Below are 21,828 nucleotides of genomic sequence, written 5' to 3'. Positions count from 1 at the left end.
AAGAAGTCAGAGGAGTATTTCCTCCCTGCTTGTGGTAGTGCCTGTAGTCTCCTCGCTGAAAGATTGGGGTGTTTTTATGGATTAGGCTCAAAGAAGAGATACAGAAATCCCATGTTTTATTCCTTTGGCTTCCTGCATCCTAGGAAGTTCCACTGAAGGCCTGGATTTGAGGGCATGCAGAGGCATGTGAGCTACATAACCCCAGTGTAAGTGAAAGCAGGCATTTGAACTCATTTCCCACCTGTTCCCCAGGTCCCAGATGCAGCAAAACCAGCAGAGTTTTGCTGTGGCTGAGCCCGTGGGCTCCTGGGAGTGCTGGGACTCCCGGACGGAATCTTCCTGCCCCTGTTTAATTGTGGGTTTAATCCTTGCTGGCCCATCCCATTGCTGTGGGCCTGGCTGCCCCTGCAGGCCAGCTGAGCTCTGCTGGCTTTGCACAGCAGCCAACAAAAGCCACTTGACCCAGGATCTCGTTGGGATATCTTTGTCCCTCAGACCTGGCACGGCTGCTCTGATATTTCTGTCTCCTCGTTGCATGCACGAGGGCTGATGGATTCCCCTCTGCTCTGCTGTCCAAGAGGGACGGGGATCTGGAGTCCTTTCTGCCACAATATCCTTCCTCCACCCACCCATGGATGCTGCTCCTGCTTTCTCCTGCTCTCCTGCCCCAGTGGGCAGAGAGGGAGGATCACCTCACCTCAGGGTGTCCACAGCACTGATGGGGCTTTTGCAGCTTTGGAGTCAGGTGGGCACTATTTCCTGCACTTCCCAAAGTCTGTCCTCCCCTTCTTTGGCTTGGGAGCAGGATGCCTGTGATGCCCAGGAGTCTGTGGGCTCCAGCAGGTAAAGGGAAACCACCACTGTGTGTCCTTGTCTGGGGTCAGGTTGGCTTCACTCTTCAGGCCAGCTCTCATGGGAGGTTGTCTGCCAAACATCTCTCCTTCTCCTGGCCTTTGGGTGGAAAGCAGGAGGTGGGATCCCATCCATGCTCATGGCCCACCTGACTCTGAGCTGTTACTTCTGACTCTGAACCATTTCCCACATTTTTACGACCGAGCCCTGAGCAGTCAAACAGAACTTGTTGGATTTTCACTCTTCTTCACCACTCTCATCAATGTAGACATCACTCCACGCTGGCTGGACTGTGGCTCGTGAAATCAGTGCAGCAAATTCCCCCTTCCCCAGGTATTCTCTGTGCCAGCGCTGGCCACGCTGCGTTGTGGAGATGGAATACCATCATTCATGCAGTGTGGGTTCCCTTGGCACCCGTGGGGCTTTTGATAAGGTTTCCCAGCGTGTCATCTTTGCTCTGAGTCAGTGAAATGCTCTCAGCACTGGAAATCTCTGCACTAAATTAAAGTCCTGTTGCTAGGGAGTGTTGTGATAATACGCGGTATTATGATCCATAGCAAAAGTGTGCAACAGTACAGCCTGGAAAACAAATCCATAAAACCTCCCATCGGATGCACAGTGTGAAAATCGAGTGTTCTTCAGCTCGGTATTAAATATGTCATGGAAAAAGACTCCCCGCTCCTTCTGAATTTCCTGAAAGTCTGCTTTGGGCTGAAAACCGTGGTGGCTGGAGCCAATTTAGAGAAGGAAAAATCCCTGCTCTTGTTGCTGTCTGCAGAAGCTCCTTAATGATTGTGCCATGCAATTCTCTGGTGCTAAAAATACATCTGGGTTTGTACAAACAGCCTCCTAATGACTGGAGCTCTGGCAAGCTCGGGGAGGCAGAGGGGGAAAATAGCGGCAAAAATATGAAAATCTTACTTATTTCTGCTCACAGTGGAACTGGGCTCTTCTGTCCTGGTGGCTCTCAGCAGGAATTAAGGGATGTTTTGGTGAGGGATCTCCCCGTTTGTTCTGTCCCTGGCCAAAATAATGGGTATCTGCTCCCGCTGTGAGTTTGCAAATTGGATGGAGAGCGCTGAGCTCCCTGCCCTGCTCTGTCAGCTGGTGAGGTTCCATCAGCCTGTTTGGGGTGATGGGATGAGAAGATCCCAGAATCTCTTCTCAGAAGGCACTTTTTCATGGGACTTTAAGCGTTGGCAGGGGCTGCCCAGGGCAGCGGTGGAGTCCCCATCCCTGGAGGTGTCCAAGGAGTGACTGGACGTGGCACTCAGTGCTCTGGGCTGGGTGACAAGGTGGGGATTGGTCACAGGTTGGACTTGATGATCTTGGGGGTCTTTTCCAACCTAAATGATCCTGTGATCTGTTTGGGGGTTGTCTTTGAGCCTCGGTTCAGTGCCAAAGTTCCCACTTCCTGCTAATACTTGATGGGGATGCTGTTGCTTTGGAGAGTTTGGTGGAGAGGGGAACTGCCAGTGAGAAACAGCTGAACTTGCTGCCCGAGGAGAACTGGCTTGAAAAGGGCAACAATTCGAGTAGGGCCCATGTCTTATCCCCCACAAGAGTTTTTTGGGGGAAGGGGTTTGTTTGGGGTTTTTTCCCCCCAGAAGTTGCTTGCCATATGGTTGCATCTCCTTAACCTGGCTTTGGAGTTGTAAGAAATGGTGGAAGGAGTTACACAGGGAAGCTGTGGCTGCCCCATCCCTGGAAGCATTCAAGGCCAGGTTGGATGGGGCTTGGAGCAACCTGGTCTAGTGGAAGGTGTCCCTGCCCATGGCAGAGGGTGGAATGAGATGAGCTTTAAGGTCCCTTCCAACCCAAACCATTCTGGGATTCTGTGCAATTGCTGTTCTTCAAAAATGAAGTGCCTTCAAAATACCTTGGCAATGGGTAGTAAAGGACTTGCCCATTGCACTCAGGGGGATGCTGGGAGCAGTTGCAAAAAGGTTGTGTCTTTGGGACAGAATTGGTTTTGGTGGTTAAATTCTCACTGTTATATTTAACAAATTGAAGGGATACTCCATAGTTAATTTACATGGAGCTTCTTAATCTCAGTCATTAAAGGTGGAGAAGATGCTCCTTCCTGAACTATTCTGTGCTCCTGTCAGGGCTGAATCATAGAATCACAGAATGGTCTGGGTTGGAAGGGACCTTAAAGATGACCTCATTCCAACCCCCTGCCATGGACAGGGACGCCTTCCATAGACCAGGTTGCTCCAAGCCCCGTCCAACCTGGCTTTGAATGCTGCTCTATAGGCAGAGATGTTTCACTTTTCATGGCTGTGGCTCTTGCCTTTGTTTATCCAAGGAACCAGTGTAGTCTGCAGCAGGGACTTCCCCAGCCACCTCATTTTGCTGGACATGCTGTGCCTATTGCTCCATTTTCCTGGCCTCTCTTCCCCGTATCCACTCAGTTCACCTCCCCTCCTGCTCGGAGCTTCCCTGCAGCAGCCGCTTGGGTGGAAAAGAAACATTAGGAAAGTACTTGATGTATTTTTAGCCTCTTAGAGTGTGATGTGTCTGCTGGGAACACGGAGGAGAGCCAGCACCATGTGAACCCAGAGGCTGCAGAGCACCACTGGCAAGTTTTCCATCGAGTGCTGGTGCTCCTTGGCACCCTGACGGAGGCGGGATGCAAGTTGGGATGTGAGCGCTGGAGAAGGGAGATGGGGCACGTGCCTTGTGTGTTGCAAGGCACAGAGTGGTGTCTGTCTGTCCTCCCCTCATGGGTGTGATGGACAAAAAAAGTCCGTCTGTCCTTCAGAGAGGTCATCTGCGCTTAAATCTGAGCAGGAAGCGACCGGGCAGGGAAAGGGGAATGCTTGCCTTTTTATATCCTTATCTCCTGAGGAAGCTGGGATAGCACTGAGCACCTTGGACCTGGAGGTTCACAGCTGTTGGGGTGGGTGCTCCAGGAGGAGTACAGAGCCCTGATTCCCACCAGTCTCTGTCTCCAAGCCCTCCTGGTGTGCAGGGCTTGTTTGCAGGTCTTCTGGTTGTTCCCAGCTCCTAGCCAAGGCTTCTTGCAGGGAAAGAGCTTCGCCACTGCTTCCCAAACTTCTCCGCAGGTCGGGCTGTTAAACCTGCATGGGAGGGAGTGACAGCAAAAGGCCAAAAACCTTGACAACTGCAAGGTTTTCCTGGCTTTTCCTCTGCAAAATCCCGCGTTATCCACCAGGGTGAGCGGCTTTGGGGACCTGTGAGGAAGCTGTTCCCACAGTGCAGAGCTGGCCTCTCCTGGCTGCTGCAGCGTGGAGTCACAGGAGGTGCCAGGCAGCCAGGGGTGCCGGATCCAGCGGGCACGATGGTGTTTGGCACAGCTCCCGTTGCCTTCAGACGTGTGGGATTAGGTCCCCCCGCCCTGTGCTGAGGTCAGTGCTAGCGCAGGCTTAAATTGTAAACTCAGACCTGTTGGACGTAGCAGGGGGAAGTTGGTGGGGGTTACACAGCACCCTGCAGCCTCAGGGACAATAGAGGTGCTTGGAAGCATCACTGGTGCCTCTTTCCCTGCGTTATCCATGATTTTGCATCCGTCTTGGTTACAGGAGGAGCAGGATTCAGGTTGACCAGCATTTCAACGTCAGCTTGTCTCGCCGCCTTGTGCAATTGGCAGGTCTGCAATAGCCTTTATCATTGATATTTTTTTCCTTTTAATTAGCCTCAATAGCAATAACGAGGAGGCACATGCTGGAATTCTGATAGTTTGGCCTCTGGTGGAGAGAGGAGGCTGCCAGGTTTAACAGCGAGGGTATTGATGTGCTCTGGATGGGGTACAGAGAGTTTCCAACAGGGTTCTCCCTTTGTTTGCCTTAATGCTGGCCTTTTGAGTGAGGCTGATTTACCAAGAGAATGATGTAAATTGGCCCAAACAAAGTATTTGTGACTGGGCTGCTGTGCAGGTGCTAATTACTGCAAATAGGAATTTAAATCCCTTTGGCTGGAAACACTCTGTGGTTCACCTTCCTTCAGTCGAGCTGCTGCAGCAGGAGCCAGGGCAGAGGTTCACATCCAGAGCACTGCTGGAGGGGAGGATTTGTGTGATGGATTGTGGGGAGCTGGACCATCTCACAGACCAGTACATCCAGTTGTGGGAAGGCTGGGACTGGCAGCAACCTGCCCTTGGTCGATACACTTGGTGCAAATTCAGATTTGTGGGTGAAGTCTTTTCATTTTTTTGCTCTTTTGCTTTAACTTTGCTGCAAACCACCCCACTCTCTCCACCCCACCCATAAAATCACTGAAAGCTTTGGGTTGGATGGGACCTTAAAGACCATCTAGTTCAGAATCTGAAGCCAGATAAATTCAATCTTAAACGGATAAATCCAACTGGAAATTAAGGCAAGTGCTTGGGAGCCACTGGAACAAGTGGCTGGTAGACGTAGGTTTGAGTTTTGTCTCTTGATGGCTGTTTACTGGGAGATGATGTTGAGGCCAAGCAGAGGTGGTTGGGCTGTGTTCCTGTGCAGGGTCAGGTTTCCTGACCCCTTTTGTCCTGGTGGAGGCACCCAGGCAGCTGGAATAGGTGTGAGATCCCGGGGCTGATGGGCGATGGCCTCGGATACCGCAGATTTGGGTTATTTTGGTGGAAGTGCAGCATCTCCCGTGGATATGTGGAGAAGCTTGTGGGTGGTGGTGTGCTGCTGGGTCTTTACACAGCAGGAGGAGTCCAAGTGCTGTTTTTTCTGCCTCTGACAAAAGAAGTGGGTGCCTCCACGGAGCTCTGCCCATCACCCAGAGCTGGTGCCTCACTGATAATCCAGGAAACAGCGAACAATGGGAGCCCCTTCTGGTTGCTGAGGAAGCCTCTTGTAAAACCTTCCTGCAGACCCAGAAATAGCCATCACTTGCTCTGTTGCCATTGATTTCAGGCTCACTTGAATCAGGTTCAAGCTGCCTAAGCACCAGTTGGTTTTCTGGTTTGCTGTTGGCCATCCAAGACACAAAAACCTCGGTGCCGTCCATCCCTTGGGAACGCTTGATTGCCATCCAGGAGCGCCCAGTTCCTCCAATCCCTAGTGCTGCAGTTCGTCACTTGGCAAGATCAGGGATCTCAGCTTAAATTTTTAGTCCAAACTCCTAGTTTTTCTCCATGAATACATCTGAGAGTGCTGTTGCTTTCAGCCCTGCTGGGAAGGTGCTTGGAGTGTGCCCTTCAGATCTGAGCATCTGATTAATGGTTGGACTCAGTGAACTTGGAGGTCTTTTCCAACCTTAATGATTCTGTGACTCTATCTCTTAGTCATTACTTGCTTGGACAAATTATCTGAATAGGCTTTTGAGAACTTTTTATGGAAAACTTGGTTAAACTGAAAACAAGGCCATAATAAACCAGTAATTTAAGAGCAATTTGCTGACAAATGGAGCCCTTAAATGCACTGACTTACCATTGAGGAGCAATGGTAATTCACACAGCCTGCTGTGTGAATGTCCTCTTTGTCACTTGGAAAATGACTGTTGATTATGAGCTCATAAACTACACGTCATTCATCTTGCCTGCTTTGTCAAAACCCCAGTCAGCATAATCATGGAATCCTGGGATGGTTTGAGTTGGAAGGGACATTAAAGCTCATCTCCTTCCAACCCCCTGCCATGGGCAGGGACACCTTCCACTATCCCAGGTTGCTCCAAGCCCCATCCAGCCTGGCCTGGAACACTTCCAGGGATCCAGGGGCAGCCACAGTTTCTCTGGGCAAGTGTACCAAGGCCTCACCACCCTCACAGCCAGGAATTCTTTCCCAATATCCCATCTAACCCTGCCCTCTGGTAGTGTGAATCCACTCCCCCTTGTCCTGTCCCTCCAGGCCCTTGTCCAAAGTCCCTTTCCAGCTCTCTTGGACTCCCTTTAGACACAAGAAGGGGCTCTAAGGTCTCCCTGGAGCCTTCTGTTCTCCAGGTGAACACCCCCATGTTCCTGTGCCTGTGCTGTGACAGCTCCTCTTGGCCATCCCCACAGGCAGGGTTGGTGTTTTCCAGGTGGGGACCAGAGGTCTGTTTGCAAAACTCTAAAACAGAAGTTAAAAACCATGCAGTTTGGTACTTCTGAGTTTCTAAATGCAGACACCAAAGCACTGTCCATGCTGGTTTTTGCAGGGAGTGTGTCTGTCCCTGCCTTTGTCCATCCTGACTGATTTTACCTTTGGAAAACTGCGAGTGTTCCTGGTGCACCATCAACGGCTTCAGGAGCTCCATGTGCCTCGCTGGTGGTTGGAATAACCCAGTCATCCCTCAGGAAGCAGGTTCAGAGTAAAGGCAGGAAGGTCCCCCATGCAGTGCAGTGTTGGAGGTGGATCCATCGCCACTGGATGTGGAGGCAGTTAACAGTTTGCAGGGATCCAGCCGAGATTAAGCAGATTTGTGACAGAGAAATCCCATGAGAGCTTAATAAATTGGCAAACATCACCTCTTTCCCCAGTCAGGAAGCCCCAGTTTTGGGGATAGTGTTGGTCCTATTCATAGCACAAGCACAGGTTTCAGCCTTGGAAGCAGGACCCGGCTATATTTGGAGCTGGATTTATCCACAGGCACTCTGCACACACATCAGCTGGGCTGTCTAGCAGCAAAATCATGTTGGTTAAGTAATCCTACAGTAGAAGGTAGTTTCACATCCCACCCTCATTCAGCTTCTCACCCAAGAAAATGTCCCATAATAAAAGTTGGGATTTTTTGCTCTGGGGGCACCAGCAACTCCCATCCCTTCCCAGTACAGGCCTGGGATGGGAGTTGGCTCCTTGCAGTGCTCATGGTCAGTTGTTATTTTAGCTCGTGTCAGGGCAGTGACAGCAACAGGCAGGACAGGGATTTTGGGGAGTTTAAAGGCAGCAGGGGGGAGTTTCTGACTTTGGGGCTCTCTCTGTGCTCAGATTTGCCTGTTGCAAATACCAGTAGTTGTGGCATTCCATAAAACATCAAAATCCTTGTGATGGGAAGCACCAGGCATTCCTGAAGCAGCACCCGGGGGAACTAATGAGACCCTGAGGTGATTAGTGTGACCCACCACAGGTATCATGTCAAACCCTGGGATGTGGGACCCCAAAACCAGGGCACATCCTAATCGCAGCTGACCCGGAGCGCTTGTTCTGGCAGTAGAGGATGAGATGTCCCAGATGGCCAGCAGTGCATGGGAGCACGTAGGGAGCCAAAACAGGGTCTCCTGTGTTCAGGGAGAGGATGGAGAGAGGGTTTGGGGGATCACCAGCCCCTCTCCCCCTGCCCACAGGCAGCTCCAGCTTTCTCCCTCCTGTGCCGCCCTCTCCAGATGCCTCCGTTTTCTGGCAGATAGGATTAAGCCTGACCTTCCGCCCCATCTCGGAGAGAGCCAAGCCTCTTTCTGATCTAATTATTTTCCATTTTTGTTTAATTGTGCACATCCTGCTGCTGGCTGAGAGGGAGAGCAGCTCCTGCCCAGGCTGGGGCAGGGAAGAGCACTCGGTCCCTTACCAGCCACAGGCTTTTGGGTCAGTGCTCCATCTTTTGGGGTTGTGATTTAAACCCCAAATCTCTTGGAGGTCTGAGACAAGGTTCCAAGGAAGCAGCTCTGGCACCATCCTGTGTTTCTCCAGTGGTGACCTTCACACTCAGCTCTCCCCCGTGCAAGGAAAAGGAGTGCAGCCATGGCCACCTGCCTCCCCCATCCTCCCCCATCCTCCTCCTCCTCCTCTCCGGCACCCAGTTCACACCAGGCTCTGCTTCCTCTGTGTGTGTTTGGCTCCTATGTACAAGTGGCACTGAGCAGTGCATTGCAGGCCTGTTTTTAATGATCTTTGATTTCTTGGTGTATCCCAGCTGTTGCAGAATCCCAGCTGGTGCCAGGGTTGGGTTTGGCTGTGCCAGCCTGGAAGCACTGCCAAACCACCCCACCAGGGTGATGAGGGGATGGGTGACATCCCTCTCTGCAAGAGGATGGGAAAAAATAGGACACATTTTCAACCCACCCGCTGGCCAAGAGAGAGGGGACAGATAAATCAGATTAATCCCAACAGGAAGCTTTGCCTGTAGCACTGACATCTGCATATGGAAAATATGGAGATACTCTGGTGGACCTTGAGTCCCACTATGCTCCTGTGTGTTTTACAACTTTGCTTAGGCTGAGCTTTGCTTTCCCAAATCCCATATTTTAGCACCAAAACAACCTCACAGCATTCCCACGGGCACGGGAGCACACCCAGAGTACCAAAAAGTCACCTCTGCTGCAGCAAAGCAGTTCCTTCCCCACCAAAGCTGTGCCACGTCGTGTCCCGTGCTCCTTTCGGCACGAGACATCCCGGGCACGCCGTCCGCCGTCGGCTGGCTCGGGAAGCGGCTCTGGAGGAGGGGTAGGTCTGTGGAGAAGTAAATACCACTGCAGAAAGTTCCAGTGAGAGCTGCTGGCGTTTCCAGCAAGCCATCTAGTGGCTTCCTGTTAAAATGGTTGCACACCTTGGAACTGGGAAGGCGAAGCTGGAAGGGTGAGTGCTGCTCACCACCGCCGTTGTGCCCGGGAACTGACGTGCAGGGTTTGATCCTAACTGGGAAAAGGCCCCACTGTAAGAGCCCTCTTCTGGGTCAGGGGGTGCTGGGGTGGTGGGAGAGGTGGGCCAGCTGCTGGCCAGCAGCATGGGTCGTATGGAACCACAGAATCATGGAATATCCTCAGCTGGGAGTTGACAAGGATCATCAAGTTAAACTCCTGGGTCTTCCCAAGAGCAACCCTGAACCCAGGGAAGTGGTCACGACACCAAACCTGCCAGAGCTTGAGGAGTGTTTGGACAAGGCTCTCAGGCACATGGTGGGATTGATCCTTGGGGGTATCCCATGCAGGGCCAGGAGCTGGACTCAGTGATCCTTGTGGGTCCCCTCCAACTTGGGATATTCTGTGATTCTGTTCTATGATGTGTGATCCTACAGGTGGACATCCAGATCTGCTTTTCACTGGTGTGGGTTCAAGTACCCTACTCAAAAACACATGGAGTATAGAGGGACAATCAGTGATTCAGAGCAGCTTCCTGTACAGAATGGATAGAGACAGCAGGCAGGGAGGGAGAACATAAAGTTTTGGGGGGTTTTTTATTAACATGAGCACTCAGCATGTCACTTGGTGCAGTTTTGGGCAGTGGGTTTAAAGCAAGCAGAAGGAGATGGTTCAGTTGTGGTATCCCTGGGCACAGCCTGCTGCAGGGACTGAAGTTTGAAGGGGTTTGGTCAGCACTGGAGGAGAGACTGTCCTGGGGCTGGGCAGTGTCAGTCAGGTGGTGTAGGTAGATCCTGAGCTATCCTTGGTTGGGGTTTGTATGAGCTCTTCAGAAAAACCTCTGGTGATGGAGATTTCACAATGTCATAGGTCATCCTACCCTGTAGAAGGCAGTTCTTCATGTCCAGCTTCACGTGCCTTTGCTGCAGTTCAGCTCACAGAATCAGTTAGGTTGGAAAAGCCCTCTGAGATCATCAAGTCCAACCATTCTCCCAGCACTGCCAAGGCCACCACTAACCCATGTCCCCAAGTGCCACATCCACACAGGTTTTAAATCCCTCCAGGGATGGGAACTCCACCGCTGCCCTGGGCATCAGGAGCCATGGAGAGCAGCTTGTCCATGCCAGTCTTCACCTCTCAGCTGGATGACAGGCTGGCTGGTGCACTTCTGAATGATGTTCAGCCTGTGGTGCTTCCTGACCCAGGCTCTTCCCCACCTGGTGCTGCATAGTGATTTGTTCCCACCTGCACTCACGTGCTTTCACCTCCTTAATGCAGAATTTTTTTCCCCAAATCTTCTCCAAGTCTCACAGAACCATAGAATATCCTGAGTTAGAAGGGACCCACAAGGATTATCCAGTCCAACTCCTGGCCCTGCTCAGGACACCCCAACAATCCCACTCTGTCCCTCAGAGCATTGTCCAAACACTCCTTGAGCTCTGGCAGCCTCGGGGCCATGACCACTGCCCTGGGGAGCCTGTTCAGTGCCCCACCACCCTCTGGGGGAAGAACTTTTTCCTAATATCCAAATTAAATGTCCTCAGACACAGTTTCATTCCATTCCCTCAAGTCCTCAACACTGACTTCAAATCCAGTTTTCTGGCGTGTTTTCCTCTCTCCTACCGTGGCACCTGCACATTGAGCACATTTATCACATCACCCTCATCACTGGTGACGTGCTGGGCGGTGTCAGGGCCAGCACAGGTCTCCTTGCTCAGCACATCCTCCCGGTCTGACGGTGAATCACCACCACCAACTCCCTCCGTGTGGTTTTGGGATGAATTGTGTGCCCACATTAGAGCAGTTTCTCTCTGCTGTGCTGCTGAGGGAGCCGTGTGTGGCAGCACCTAATGAATATCAAGATGTACAGCTCAACCTGTTCCCCCAGCCATTCACAGGCCGGTTGCTCTGTCGCAGAAGGAAATTAAATTGTTCCTGACAAATCGGTGTCGGCAGTCACTTATCATCTTGTTATCTTCTAAGTGCTTACAAATAGGTTGTTTCATTATTTGTTCCATCAGTTTTCCAGGAATTTGAGTTAAGTGACCAGTTTGTAATTCCCTGACTTTTCCTTCTGCATATTTTTAGAGTTAAGCTGTATGTTTGCTTTTTTTGTCTGGTCTTCTAAGACCTCTTCTATCTGCTGTGAGCTAAGAGAGGAACAAGAGCTCTGGGGCTGCTTCAGCTGAGCCCTTCCCTCTGTACCTTTGGGGCTGGTGGATGCACCAGCACCCTGGTTGGGTGATTGCTTTCCTGCTGGGATGCTTCTTCCCTTCTCCCTCCGTGGCTCTAACCTGTGTTATCTCGTTTGAATCTTGACCTTTTCCATTTTCCAACGAGTACTTCTAAAAGTTTGGCTTTATCCACCAAGTGATTTTGTTTAGTGTTTTCTCTAATCTGCAACAATATGGAAAAAATTGGGCCAAATCATGACTGTGATTAGGATAACAGCAGTGGAGTTGTGTGGCCATAGAGCTGAGTGTAGTTTGGCATTTTTAGTGATTTTCAAGAGCATCTGGTAACTTCTGGCATCCAGTGGTGCACACTTTGCCCTGACCGTGGTTTTTGGAGCATGGTAACCCCCCTGCCTGGGATGTGAGCATCACACACACAGACATTCCTTTGGATGCAGAAATCCCGTGTTGGATTTACCCTGCCACGCTCTGTTTATATCTTAATTAGCTCCGTTTGCCAATCTCTCAATTATCTCCTTTTTTTTTCTCCCCCCCCCATTCCTCCAACAGGAATCATCAACCAGTGGCAACAGGAATCCAAGGATAAAGTGATTTCCCTCTTGCTAACCCACCTGCCTTTACTGAAGCCCGGCAACATCGAGGCGAAGGTCGAGTACATGAAACTCCTGCCCAAAATCCTGGCGCACTCGATCGAGCACAACCAGCACATCGAGGAGAGCAGGCAGCTGCTGTCCTACGCCCTGATCCACCCCGCCACCTCCCTGGAGGACAGGAGCGCCCTGGCCATGTGGCTCAACCACCTGGAGGACCGCACGTCGGGGGGCTTCGGCGGGCAGGGCCGGGGCCGCTCGGACTCGGTGGACTACGGGCAGGCTCACTACTATCACCAAAGACAGAACTCCGACGACAAACTCAACGGGTGGCAGAACTCTCGGGACTCGGGGATAAGCGTCAGCGCTTCCAGCTGGCAGGACAAAAACCTGGCGTGCGAGAACGGCCACCTGCCCCTCTACTCCTCCTCCTCCGTCCCCACCACCATCAACACCATCGGCACTAGCACAAGCACCAGTGAGTACCCACCTCCCCCCTCCCACCACCACCATCCCACTAGGAATTGCTGCTTTGCCGTGGTCAGCTGGGGGGCTAAATTCATCTGGGCCATAGGAAAAAAACTCCTTTTTTTCTTTTTTCCATTTCCTCACCTGCTTTTTTATTTCCTGCTTGCCTCGTTGTTTTTGTTTGGTTTTTTTCTCTCTCTAGTCCTGGGGGATTTTAAAGACTCGGGAGATGGAGAGGAGGGAAAAACAGCCAAGCTGTAAGAGCAAAAAATGTGTGTTATTGAAGGGAGCCCCTTGTATTTCATGTAGCTCTGTGTAGGTTTGCAGTTCACGTTTCAGGAGTTCCTAAAGCAAGCGGGGAGCTGATGCTTCGTGTCCAAAAGCGAGTTGGGGGACTGGAGGCAAGTCCAAAAGTGCACTGGGGACTTAACTGGGAGGAAGTGGTATTGGGACCACGAGTGCAGGCATAATTTTTGGAAGCAGGGCTGGAATCTGCCATCTTCAGGGTATGTGAAAACATTCACTTGGATCTACAGCACAAAGAGGTGTGAAGCTGGTGGTGACTGAGGGGTTTAGGTGGATGATTCTCAGTGTTTTCCAGAAGAGTTGGGTAGCTCTTCCCCCCATGGAGACCTTGGCAGGCTTTGATGGATGGTGCAGAGCCCAGCCCAAGGCTCAGACATTCCGAGACGCTGCAGAGCACCATGACTGGAGATTTATCACTGGTTTTGTGTGAGGATGTAGCACAGCCCTAACTGTTTTTTAAAGAGCCATCCTTGGGAGAGGAGGAGCAAAGCATCCTCTCAGCAGGATTCAGGAGCTCCACTGACCACCGCTCCCTCTGGAGAGCTGTCACACCTTCCTCACTGTCACTTGGGTGACTGCCACCACCTCACCTTCAGGGCTGGGACATCCTCCTTCCTTCCGTTTGGGATGTTCAGAAGGTCTCTGTCCAAGATGCTCTATCGGCATCTCCCTGGATATCAGGGATGTAGAGAGCACTTCGGGAAGAGGCTTCTTGTGGCGAGGGCTCTGGTTTCTCCATCAGCGTGTGGAAAGCCACAATTAAAAGCTGAAAGCTTTAAAATGGTCACTTAAGGCTTCTGGGTTTTTCCCTTTCCTGTAATAGTTGTTTTTTTCTAAAGTGGTGTTTCAAATTGACAGCAACACGAAACACAGCTCTGGGTTTGCTGCTGTAGCACCCTGGTCCGTCTTTCCGGTGTCCATCCTTGCAGGCACTTGGGGATTTAGCAGAGGGGTCTCAGCTTCTCCATGGACTCAGATCATCCTGCCCATCCCATCCCTATGTCCTGCTGCTGTGGGATTGGGTGATGTTCAGCTTCTCCAAGAGCCGGGTCCCTGCGCTGCGGAGCTGTGTCGGGGAGACCGAGCCACGTGGGAAAGGCTTAACGAGGATGCAGGGTGAAAAGTACCATGGATGTGTTTGCAGTTGGTCTGTTCAACCTCTCCAAGGATTATTTTTGGGGGGGAGTTTCCAGGTGGTTTTTGCATGCCTGGCATTTTGGAGGCTTTGCACACCAGGGAGACAGTGGGAAGAGATGCCTTCAGATGGGATCTGGTTCCTCATGTCAGGATCTGGAAGCAGGGAGGTCTGGTGGATGTAGCAGTAGCTGGAGCTACTGACAGTAGCTGGAGCTCTACAAGATGTGTTGGGTCTTGAAGGACTCTTTCCAAAAACCCCCTGGAGTTTCTCTGAGCCTCTCTGTGCTCAGACTTAGCTCTCAGCAGGAGCAGTGACCCACCTCTTGCCCAGCGGGGTCCCCAAGTTTTGGCACAAGGCCGAATTACTCAGCAGTGCCTGAGCTGCTGCACTGCTGTGGTTGTTCCTAAATTCTCCCAAAATTAGGTGTGTGCAGCAGCACTGGGACAGGAGCACCTGTGGATCTGCCAATGGCCCTACACTTTGCCTGACCCTACACTTTTGCTTGAAGAGCACGTCCCTCCTCCACCTCTGCCGCTTCCTTGGCCTCAGTATCCCCTGCTAGCTGTGGTTTAATCCTATGTGTAAAGCTGTTGTAACTCCTGCAGATGTATTTTGGTGGCATCACGTTCAGGTAACCCCTGGGCTGAGCTGGAGGTGACCCAACCACACTTCACGTGTGAGTTCATAAACTTCCTTAAGGCAATATTTGCTCAGACATGAGCACGGCAGGTCCACAGATAGATGCTAAAAAATAAACAGGGCTCTCAGCCTTTGTCCCAGCCCCTCGACTCAATCAATACATCTATTAATCTTTTATTCCAAAGCAAAGCCCTCAAATCCTTACTGTTTGTTTGGGTTTTACTGTTGTTAAGAGTTTTAAATTCTCCCTCTTGCTTGAAGGTGTTTGTCTGGGCGGGGGCTTAATCCAGCAACACCCTGCAGGGCACAGCCTTCCCAGACCTGTCCCCGCGAAGACACTGCCTGTTCCTGGTGCCAGAATGGGGAAAAGACTTTCCCAGAGGAATAACATGGTGATCTTGCCCGAGATACTTCCTTCTGGTGTTGTGGCATAATTAGATGTAACACTGTCCTGGCACAGAGCTTAAATGTGGGTGGGGAAGGTCATGTGACAGTTTGCTTTGTGCTGTCCTTGACTTTGACTCGACCTAGACCCAGGCTTTGGGATTTGGTTCAGGAATGGTTCATCTCCAGCTCTGGCAGGAATTGGCCAAGGCTTGAGGAGATGTTGCTGGAGCTCTCCAGCCTTTACAGGGCAAGTCCGCAGTGATCTAAGGGAGTCACATTGGATTTACCACAGTAATGGTGATCCCAGAGTGGGACCAGCATCCTAAGTGATGAATCTGGGACTGGAGCAATCTGAGGATACGGACTCACCCAAAAAGATGGAAGTTTGCCCAGGGAAGTTGTAGCTGCCCCATCCCTGGAAGTGTTCAAGGCCAGGTTGGACGGGGCTTGGAGCAACCTGGGATAGTGGAAGGTGTCCCTGCCTATGGCAGGGGGTTGGATTAGATGATCTCCAAGGTCCTTTCCAACCCCAACCGTTCTGTGTTTCTGTGATCCTACCCTGCAGGCAGAGCTGCAGCTGCTAACCTGTGTGTCAGCACACGTGTGTGACATGACTTGCTGGATTTGCCAACATTTGCCCCAGTTATGGACTCCCCAGTGGGAGAGCAGATGAAGAAGATGGTGGAGTTCTCCCCCAGTCATCAGGGAATTGAGGTGGAACAAACCACATCAAGAAAGCAACTGCCATGAATTGAGTGTGGGTTTCCTGACTCTTCCTCCCCCTGCAACGGAGTTTGATAACGGAATAACTGCATTTTTATAACCCACAGGACCACCCTGGTCTGTGTTGGGTTGATGGGCAGCTTGCAGGTCATTCTCCTCTGTGTAGATTTGCAACAGCACCTGAAGGGAGGGCATAGTGTGTCCTCAGCCCTTGTTTGCCTTACATAGGGTGACGCATTTCCTCCCATGCAAACTTAGCAAAACGTGCCTTGTAAATGTGGAAAAGTCTTAATGAGACTACAACAGTGAAGCAAACAAATGTCCTACTCTTGCCAGGGGTGGATTAGCTTTGCACTTGGGAATAACCTTCAGAAACTTGTTCCTCAGTTGGCTGTGCTCAGACTTGGCACCCAGGCACTCATCCTGCCAGCCCCTGCTTTCCTTCTCTTTTACTGATAGACTGAGAAAAGCTCGTTGGCCCTGTAATAAACACTTGAGCTTTTCAGTGGTGGCAGATGAGGGCATTTGTTGTCTTGCTCATGCCCTCTAGTGTCGCTCGTAACCATCAGAGAACACTTCCAGAAGTCACCCACTTTTCCAGGGTCCCAGTGCTACAAAATCTTACTAATTCTGTAGCTTAAAATCAGAGTTCTGGCACAAGAAGGTCAGGTGTGAACAGAGTTGTTTTCTCAAAGCCATGTACATAAATACAGCAGCAAACAGGACTGCAAGCGAGGGCAGCATAGAATTGTGGAATCATTTAGGTTGGAGACTTTTAAGATAATCGAGTCTACTCATAACCTTCTACTCCAGCTCTGAGGAGCAGGTACAGATTTCCTGGCCCCTCTATAAGTTGAAAGCATTTTGTCCCTGGTAGACACGTTCCCCAGCTCTGCAGACCATCACTCAGCCGGTGAGGAGATGAGCAGTCACCCACCCTCAGCCTGAAGGCCATCAAGCTTTGGAGGTGGAAGTGGTGGTGGAGGACAAGAGCGATGGCCTTTGGGGTGTCAGCAGTGCTGGGCAAGGTCAGCTACTGCTGTCAAGTGTGTTTTATAGCCAGCTTCCCTTCCTGCTGCTGAGGCTGCTCCATTTGCCATGTCCCTCACCCTCTGGTTGGCAGGGAGGTGTCCAAACTCAAAACAGAGCAAGCTGTGCCCATTCTCTGTGAGCTGCTCTGCTGGACAGGATGTTTTTAGCTGATGGACCAGCCACGTGTGCTCATCCCACCATCAGCCCTGCTCCCCCCCTTCCCAGGTGTGTGGGATCTGGGAGTGCAGCATCGAGATACGGGCTGGGAAAATTAGTTTGTCTTAATGGAAGAGGTTGGGGCAGCTCCATCGTACAGTCCAAGTAAAAAGAGGAAATGGCCTCAGTCGTGCCAGGGGAGGTTTAGGTTGGATATTAGGAGCAACTTCTTCCCCTATAAGGTCAAGCACTGGAACTGGCTGCCCAGGGCAGTGGTGGAGTCCCCATCCCTGGAGGGACTTAAAAAACACGTAGATGTGGCACTTGAAGACATGGGTTAGTGGTGGCTTGGCAGTGCTGAGGGAATGGTTGGACTCTGTCTTAGAGAGCTTTTCCAACCTCAGTGATTCCATTGCCCTCAAGGGCTCGAGGTAAAGATGTTTTGAAGACGTTTTGGGCAGGAAATCATTCTGGCCCTGCCTTCTGGTCTGTGAGCTGCCAGCATCCGTGTTGCCTTGCTCAGTTTTTCCTGACCCAGTGTTTTGATTTACTCTTGTACTTGAGCAACAGTCAGAACCTGTTCTAACCTTGAAACTTCAGTTTAGCTGCCTCAGCCCATTTGGATCCTCCTTTGAGCCTGTTTTGACACGTTCCTTTCACCTCTTTGTTCCTGAAGGATCTCTTTTCTCACTGTGTCTTTGGTTGACCAACAAAGGTCAGTGTGATGCTGAGGTCCCACCTTCAGTCGTCTCCACGGAGGTCCTTGACTGACATCAAAGCTAATCAGCCTACCTGTCATCTTCCAAACATCACACTCTACACTGGAAGGGAAAAAAAGACAGGATTCACAGGGTGACTTGGGTAACCCATCAACCCTTGGTGAACTCTTGGCTCAGGACATCTGGGAGGGTGGTTCTCCTGTTCTGTTCATCTGGGACTTGCAGTTCACTGGTGGCTTTGCTTGTAGGGATGCCCAGCCATGCAGCTGTGGGGCAGGAGCTTCTTACCAGCAGCTGTTGCCTCTGGGAGGATGTGGATGGGTCTGGGGGAATGCAGATGGCTCTGGGTGGATGTGGATGGTTCTGGATGGATGTGGATGGGTCTGGCGGAAGGTAGATGGCTCTAGGTGGATGTGGATAGTTCTGGGTGGATGTGGATGGTTCTGGATGGATGTGGATGGTTCTGGGGGGATGCACATGGCTCTGGGTGGATGTGGATGGTTGTGGGGGGATGAGTCTAGCAAGGCAGAGCTGGTGAAGGGCATGGTCTGTGAGGCTGGTGAGGAGGAGAGGGAGCACCGGCTGCCAGTGGTGACACATGGCTGTCCCCAAAGAGGGCATATCACACATACATCCTCTGGGATCACACTGTTCCTTCCTCCAAACCTGGTACATGCAAGGTTTGATCCGTACTCACACGTCCTACAGAGCACTGCTCCCAAATTCACATACCCTGCTCACAGAGAGATAGCTCTGCAGCTTCCTGGCTGGAATGAGGCCACCTAATTCGGGAACCGCCCGGGGATATTCCCACCCTCTCAGCCTGTGAAATCCTGGAGCAGTCACAGTTCGTAGGTGCTCAGGGCAGGGGCTGCCTGCCCTGGTTTTGCTGTTGGTGTGTTGCCTGTCCACTGGAGAGGGAGTAGGACACCCATCCTTGACCGCAGGTTGGGCTGGGGGGAGATTGATGCTTGTGGCTCTGATGCCACCTCTCCTTTCCTTACAGAAGCCCAAGTGTCTCAGGGACGGATGTTTAGAGGCAGCAGCAATGGTTTTGTGTGTATCCTACAGTCCTTGGGATTCCTGTCACCAATGAATGGTGCTTCTGACCTGGAAGCAGCACAGAAGCCACCAGCACAGCTGACTGATGCTCTGTGGGTTGTGGAGCAGGGTCAGACATCCCCAGTAATTCCCTCAGACCCTCAGCAGTCTCCTGTGTTGATGACCTGGAGGTTTTGTTGATGGATGGACCCTCCCAGACCCAGGTGTATTTTACCAGCCTGGTGCCTGTTGGATGCTGGCAGCAGGATTACTCATTGCATGGCAGCTTGGTGCTCTCCTAAGGGAAGCTTTGCTTTTCCCATCACCCTGTGAGCACCTGTGGGTTCCTGTCAGCAGTTTGCATCCCCACCGGAGCCTCCAGCAGTTTGGGACCAGGGGTTCCATCTGGGAGCCAGGGATGCTCCTCAGCACCTCCACTGTTAACTGATGTCTGTGAAGGGCCTTCTGAGAAATGCCCCCCTCAAACCTGTCCTGCTTTGCCACAACATCTTCCATTCCCCAGCCCCACAGTAGCCTGAGAATCCCATTTGTGACGTTTTCCTGAGCATCTTCATGGGGTGAGAAACCCCCGGAGAGAATCCGCTTCTCAGTGCTCATCCTTTGAATCCAGGCAACTCCAGGCTTTGGCAAGTGAAGGAATGGAGAGAGATGAGCTCTCCTTCCCCCCACCATCAGACAGCAGCTGCAGAGAAACGGGCATGGAGGAGGGATGGGAGTACTGTGGTTTGGGATCATCTGGAGCAACTCCAGTCTCCTTCCCCACTGCACAGGGACTCTGTGTTCTCCTGACTCAGTAACACGCTGCTGTTCAATTAACTTTTGACTTCTGGTTTAAAGGAGCAGTGCACAAAATAGTTATTTACTTCATTTGGAAATTCTTTTATTTGTTAGCATAATTACAGCTTCCTTTTTTTTTTCTTTTTTGGATATTTTTCTTAGCAGGGGAAGGGGGGGAGGGAGGGGGGAATATTTGCTTCTCTCCTTGTGGTTATCACATCCTTCAAATTACTAAAAGAGGCTGGGATAATAGGTCTGGTGATTATATATAGGCACCATCTGCTCTGTGGCTGCTTCCTATCAAAGTGCAGTTAGAGGAGTGCAAGGAGGATATTTTCTCTCCAGCTATATTAAGACTCTGTTTCCATCTCGGCTCCAAAGCAAAGCTCTCTGCATGCAAATGGATCAAACGCTCTGGAATCAATGGCTCTGTTTTGGCAGCCTCGAAGCTGAGTTGTTTTTTTTTTATTATTTATTTTGTTTTATTTTCCTCTCAAGTTTGCTGTTCCCATCCGTTACGCAATTTTATTCGAGGCTGGTTGTTCTGCATTCGGTGTTTTCCTGTCACCACAGTCCCCCCTGTTTGCTGAGCAATGCGGTCTCGTGTTAGCTGGCGCAGGGATCTGTGTCATAACTCGAATGCGAGGCAATATCTGAGCAATCAGGAATGTTTTGGAGGATGATGAAGGCAGATTTTTAGGATGCATCTGCTGTCGGTATGTAGAGGAGGTGGAAAGCTGAGCTGAGTTAATTTGGAGCAGTAATGGGAAAGAATGAATCCATGTTTTGTGATACCGTCCTGTTGCTGTTGGGGAGCATTGCAGGGCTCAGGGCTTGGGAGTCATGGAATTGTAAAATCCCAAACTGGTTTGGGTTGGAAGGGACCTTAAAGCCCATCCCTGCCATGGGCAGGGACACCTTCCAGTATCCCAGATTGCTCCAAGCCCTGTCCAAGCTGGCCCTGAACACTTCCAGGGATGGGGCAGCCACAGCTTCTCTGGGCAACCTGTGCCAGGGCCTCCCCACCCTCACAGCCAAGAATTTCTTCCCAATATCCCATCTAACCCTGCCCTCTGTCAGTCTAAAGCCATTCCCCTTGTCATGGGATGTCCTTGCTGGGCACCATCTTTTGCATCTTCTCATGTGGGGAACTGGATACTGCATTTTCCCCTTGGTGGCCTTGGAGACCCAACAGGTTTTTCTTCCTCTCCTGGAGCTGGTAAGATTTCATGCTCTTGGAGTAAGAAGAGAGCAGAAGGAGTTCCTAGCCCATACAGAGGGTGCTTGTGACAGGACACGTGAGTCCCCCAGAGGTGGAGGCCAGAGGAAGCTGATAAGGCTGAAACACCGAGGAATTTGTCTTGGGGAAATTCCAGAGGTTTTCCATTCACCCCTTGCCCTTGGCTGGTTTCAGACCCTTATTTTCTGACTCCCAGTTTTCCACAGGTTGCATATTGCTATGTAAAGGATGTACATCTTCCAGCTGTAAGTGATGGAGGGTTTTCTCCATCTGGAGTGTAATGTGTGGTGGAAGCTGATGCTGGCAGAGGTCTCAGCAGGTAGATGCTTCTCAGACCAGGGTTTGAGGCAGTGGGGAGCCCTGGCTGCTGCTTGAGCAAAGAAAATGCTCTTGGACATCTCTTCTGGGTGGAAAAGGACTGTAGGAAGAAGAGTTTCTGTGTCCCAGTGCCGCTTATCTGGCTTGATCCGTGAGCAGGAGAGGAATTTCTCCCAGAAGCCCATAGCAAAAACTATTTTCTGGGATAATTAGGGAGGCTTGGTTCAGCACAGCAGTGTTGTTGTTAACAGGCTGGGATTTCCCAGGGTTCAGACACTGTTTTATCTGTGGTTTGTGTGTAAATATAGGAGAAAAACCCACATTTATTGGCCTAGAAATCGGAGCGTTGCATTTACCCCGAGAGCCACCTGGTTTGGGGCAGCACCTTCTTGCAACATGACCCTAATCCTCCATCCCCCACCCATTCCCACCTTCCCAAGATGCTGTTTTCTGCATCCTTTTGTCTGTGAGTTAAGTCGGGGTAGGGATTCACACTTGGTCTCCCTTGCTCCCACCTTGCTGGATGCTCCGGTGGGAAGCCCCACGGACGGATCTTTCAGTACTTAAAGGGATTTGTAAAGAGGAGGGAGAAGGACCTTTTGCATGGGCAGATACTGACAGGGCAAGGGGGAAGGGTTTTAAATTAAAAGAGCGGAGGGTGAGATTAATACTAAGAAGAAATTCTGAACTGGGACAGTGGTGAGGCCCTGGCACAGGTTGCCCAGAGAAGCTGTGGCTGCCCCATCCCTGGAAGTGTCCAAGGCCAGGTTGGACAGGGCT

General features: G+C 51.2%; 1 protein-coding gene across 6 annotated transcripts in view; it reads left to right on the top strand.

Moving 5' to 3' along the window:
- The window catches only part of SAMD4A (sterile alpha motif domain containing 4A), a 98,861-nt gene that overhangs the window by 49,737 nt on the left and 27,296 nt on the right, over window positions 1-21,828 (top strand). For all 6 annotated transcript variants that reach the window (XR_003537380.1, XM_027703968.1, XM_027703965.1 and 3 more), the window contains exon 2: window positions 12,043-12,561. Coding sequence is in view for 5 of the 6 variants with exons in the window: in XM_027703968.1 (XP_027559769.1) it covers window positions 12,043-12,561 (519 nt within the window). In the remaining variant the exon portion in view is untranslated. The remainder of the gene's footprint in view (window positions 1-12,042; window positions 12,562-21,828) is intronic.

The sequence above is a fragment of the Neopelma chrysocephalum genome, unplaced genomic scaffold (assembly GCF_003984885.1).
Source record: "Neopelma chrysocephalum unplaced genomic scaffold, ASM398488v2 Primary Assembly neopelma1_253, whole genome shotgun sequence".
NCBI lineage: Eukaryota > Metazoa > Chordata > Aves > Passeriformes > Pipridae > Neopelma > Neopelma chrysocephalum.
Note: the sequence above shows the minus strand (reverse complement) of the source record. Positions and strands in the feature narration are given on the sequence as shown.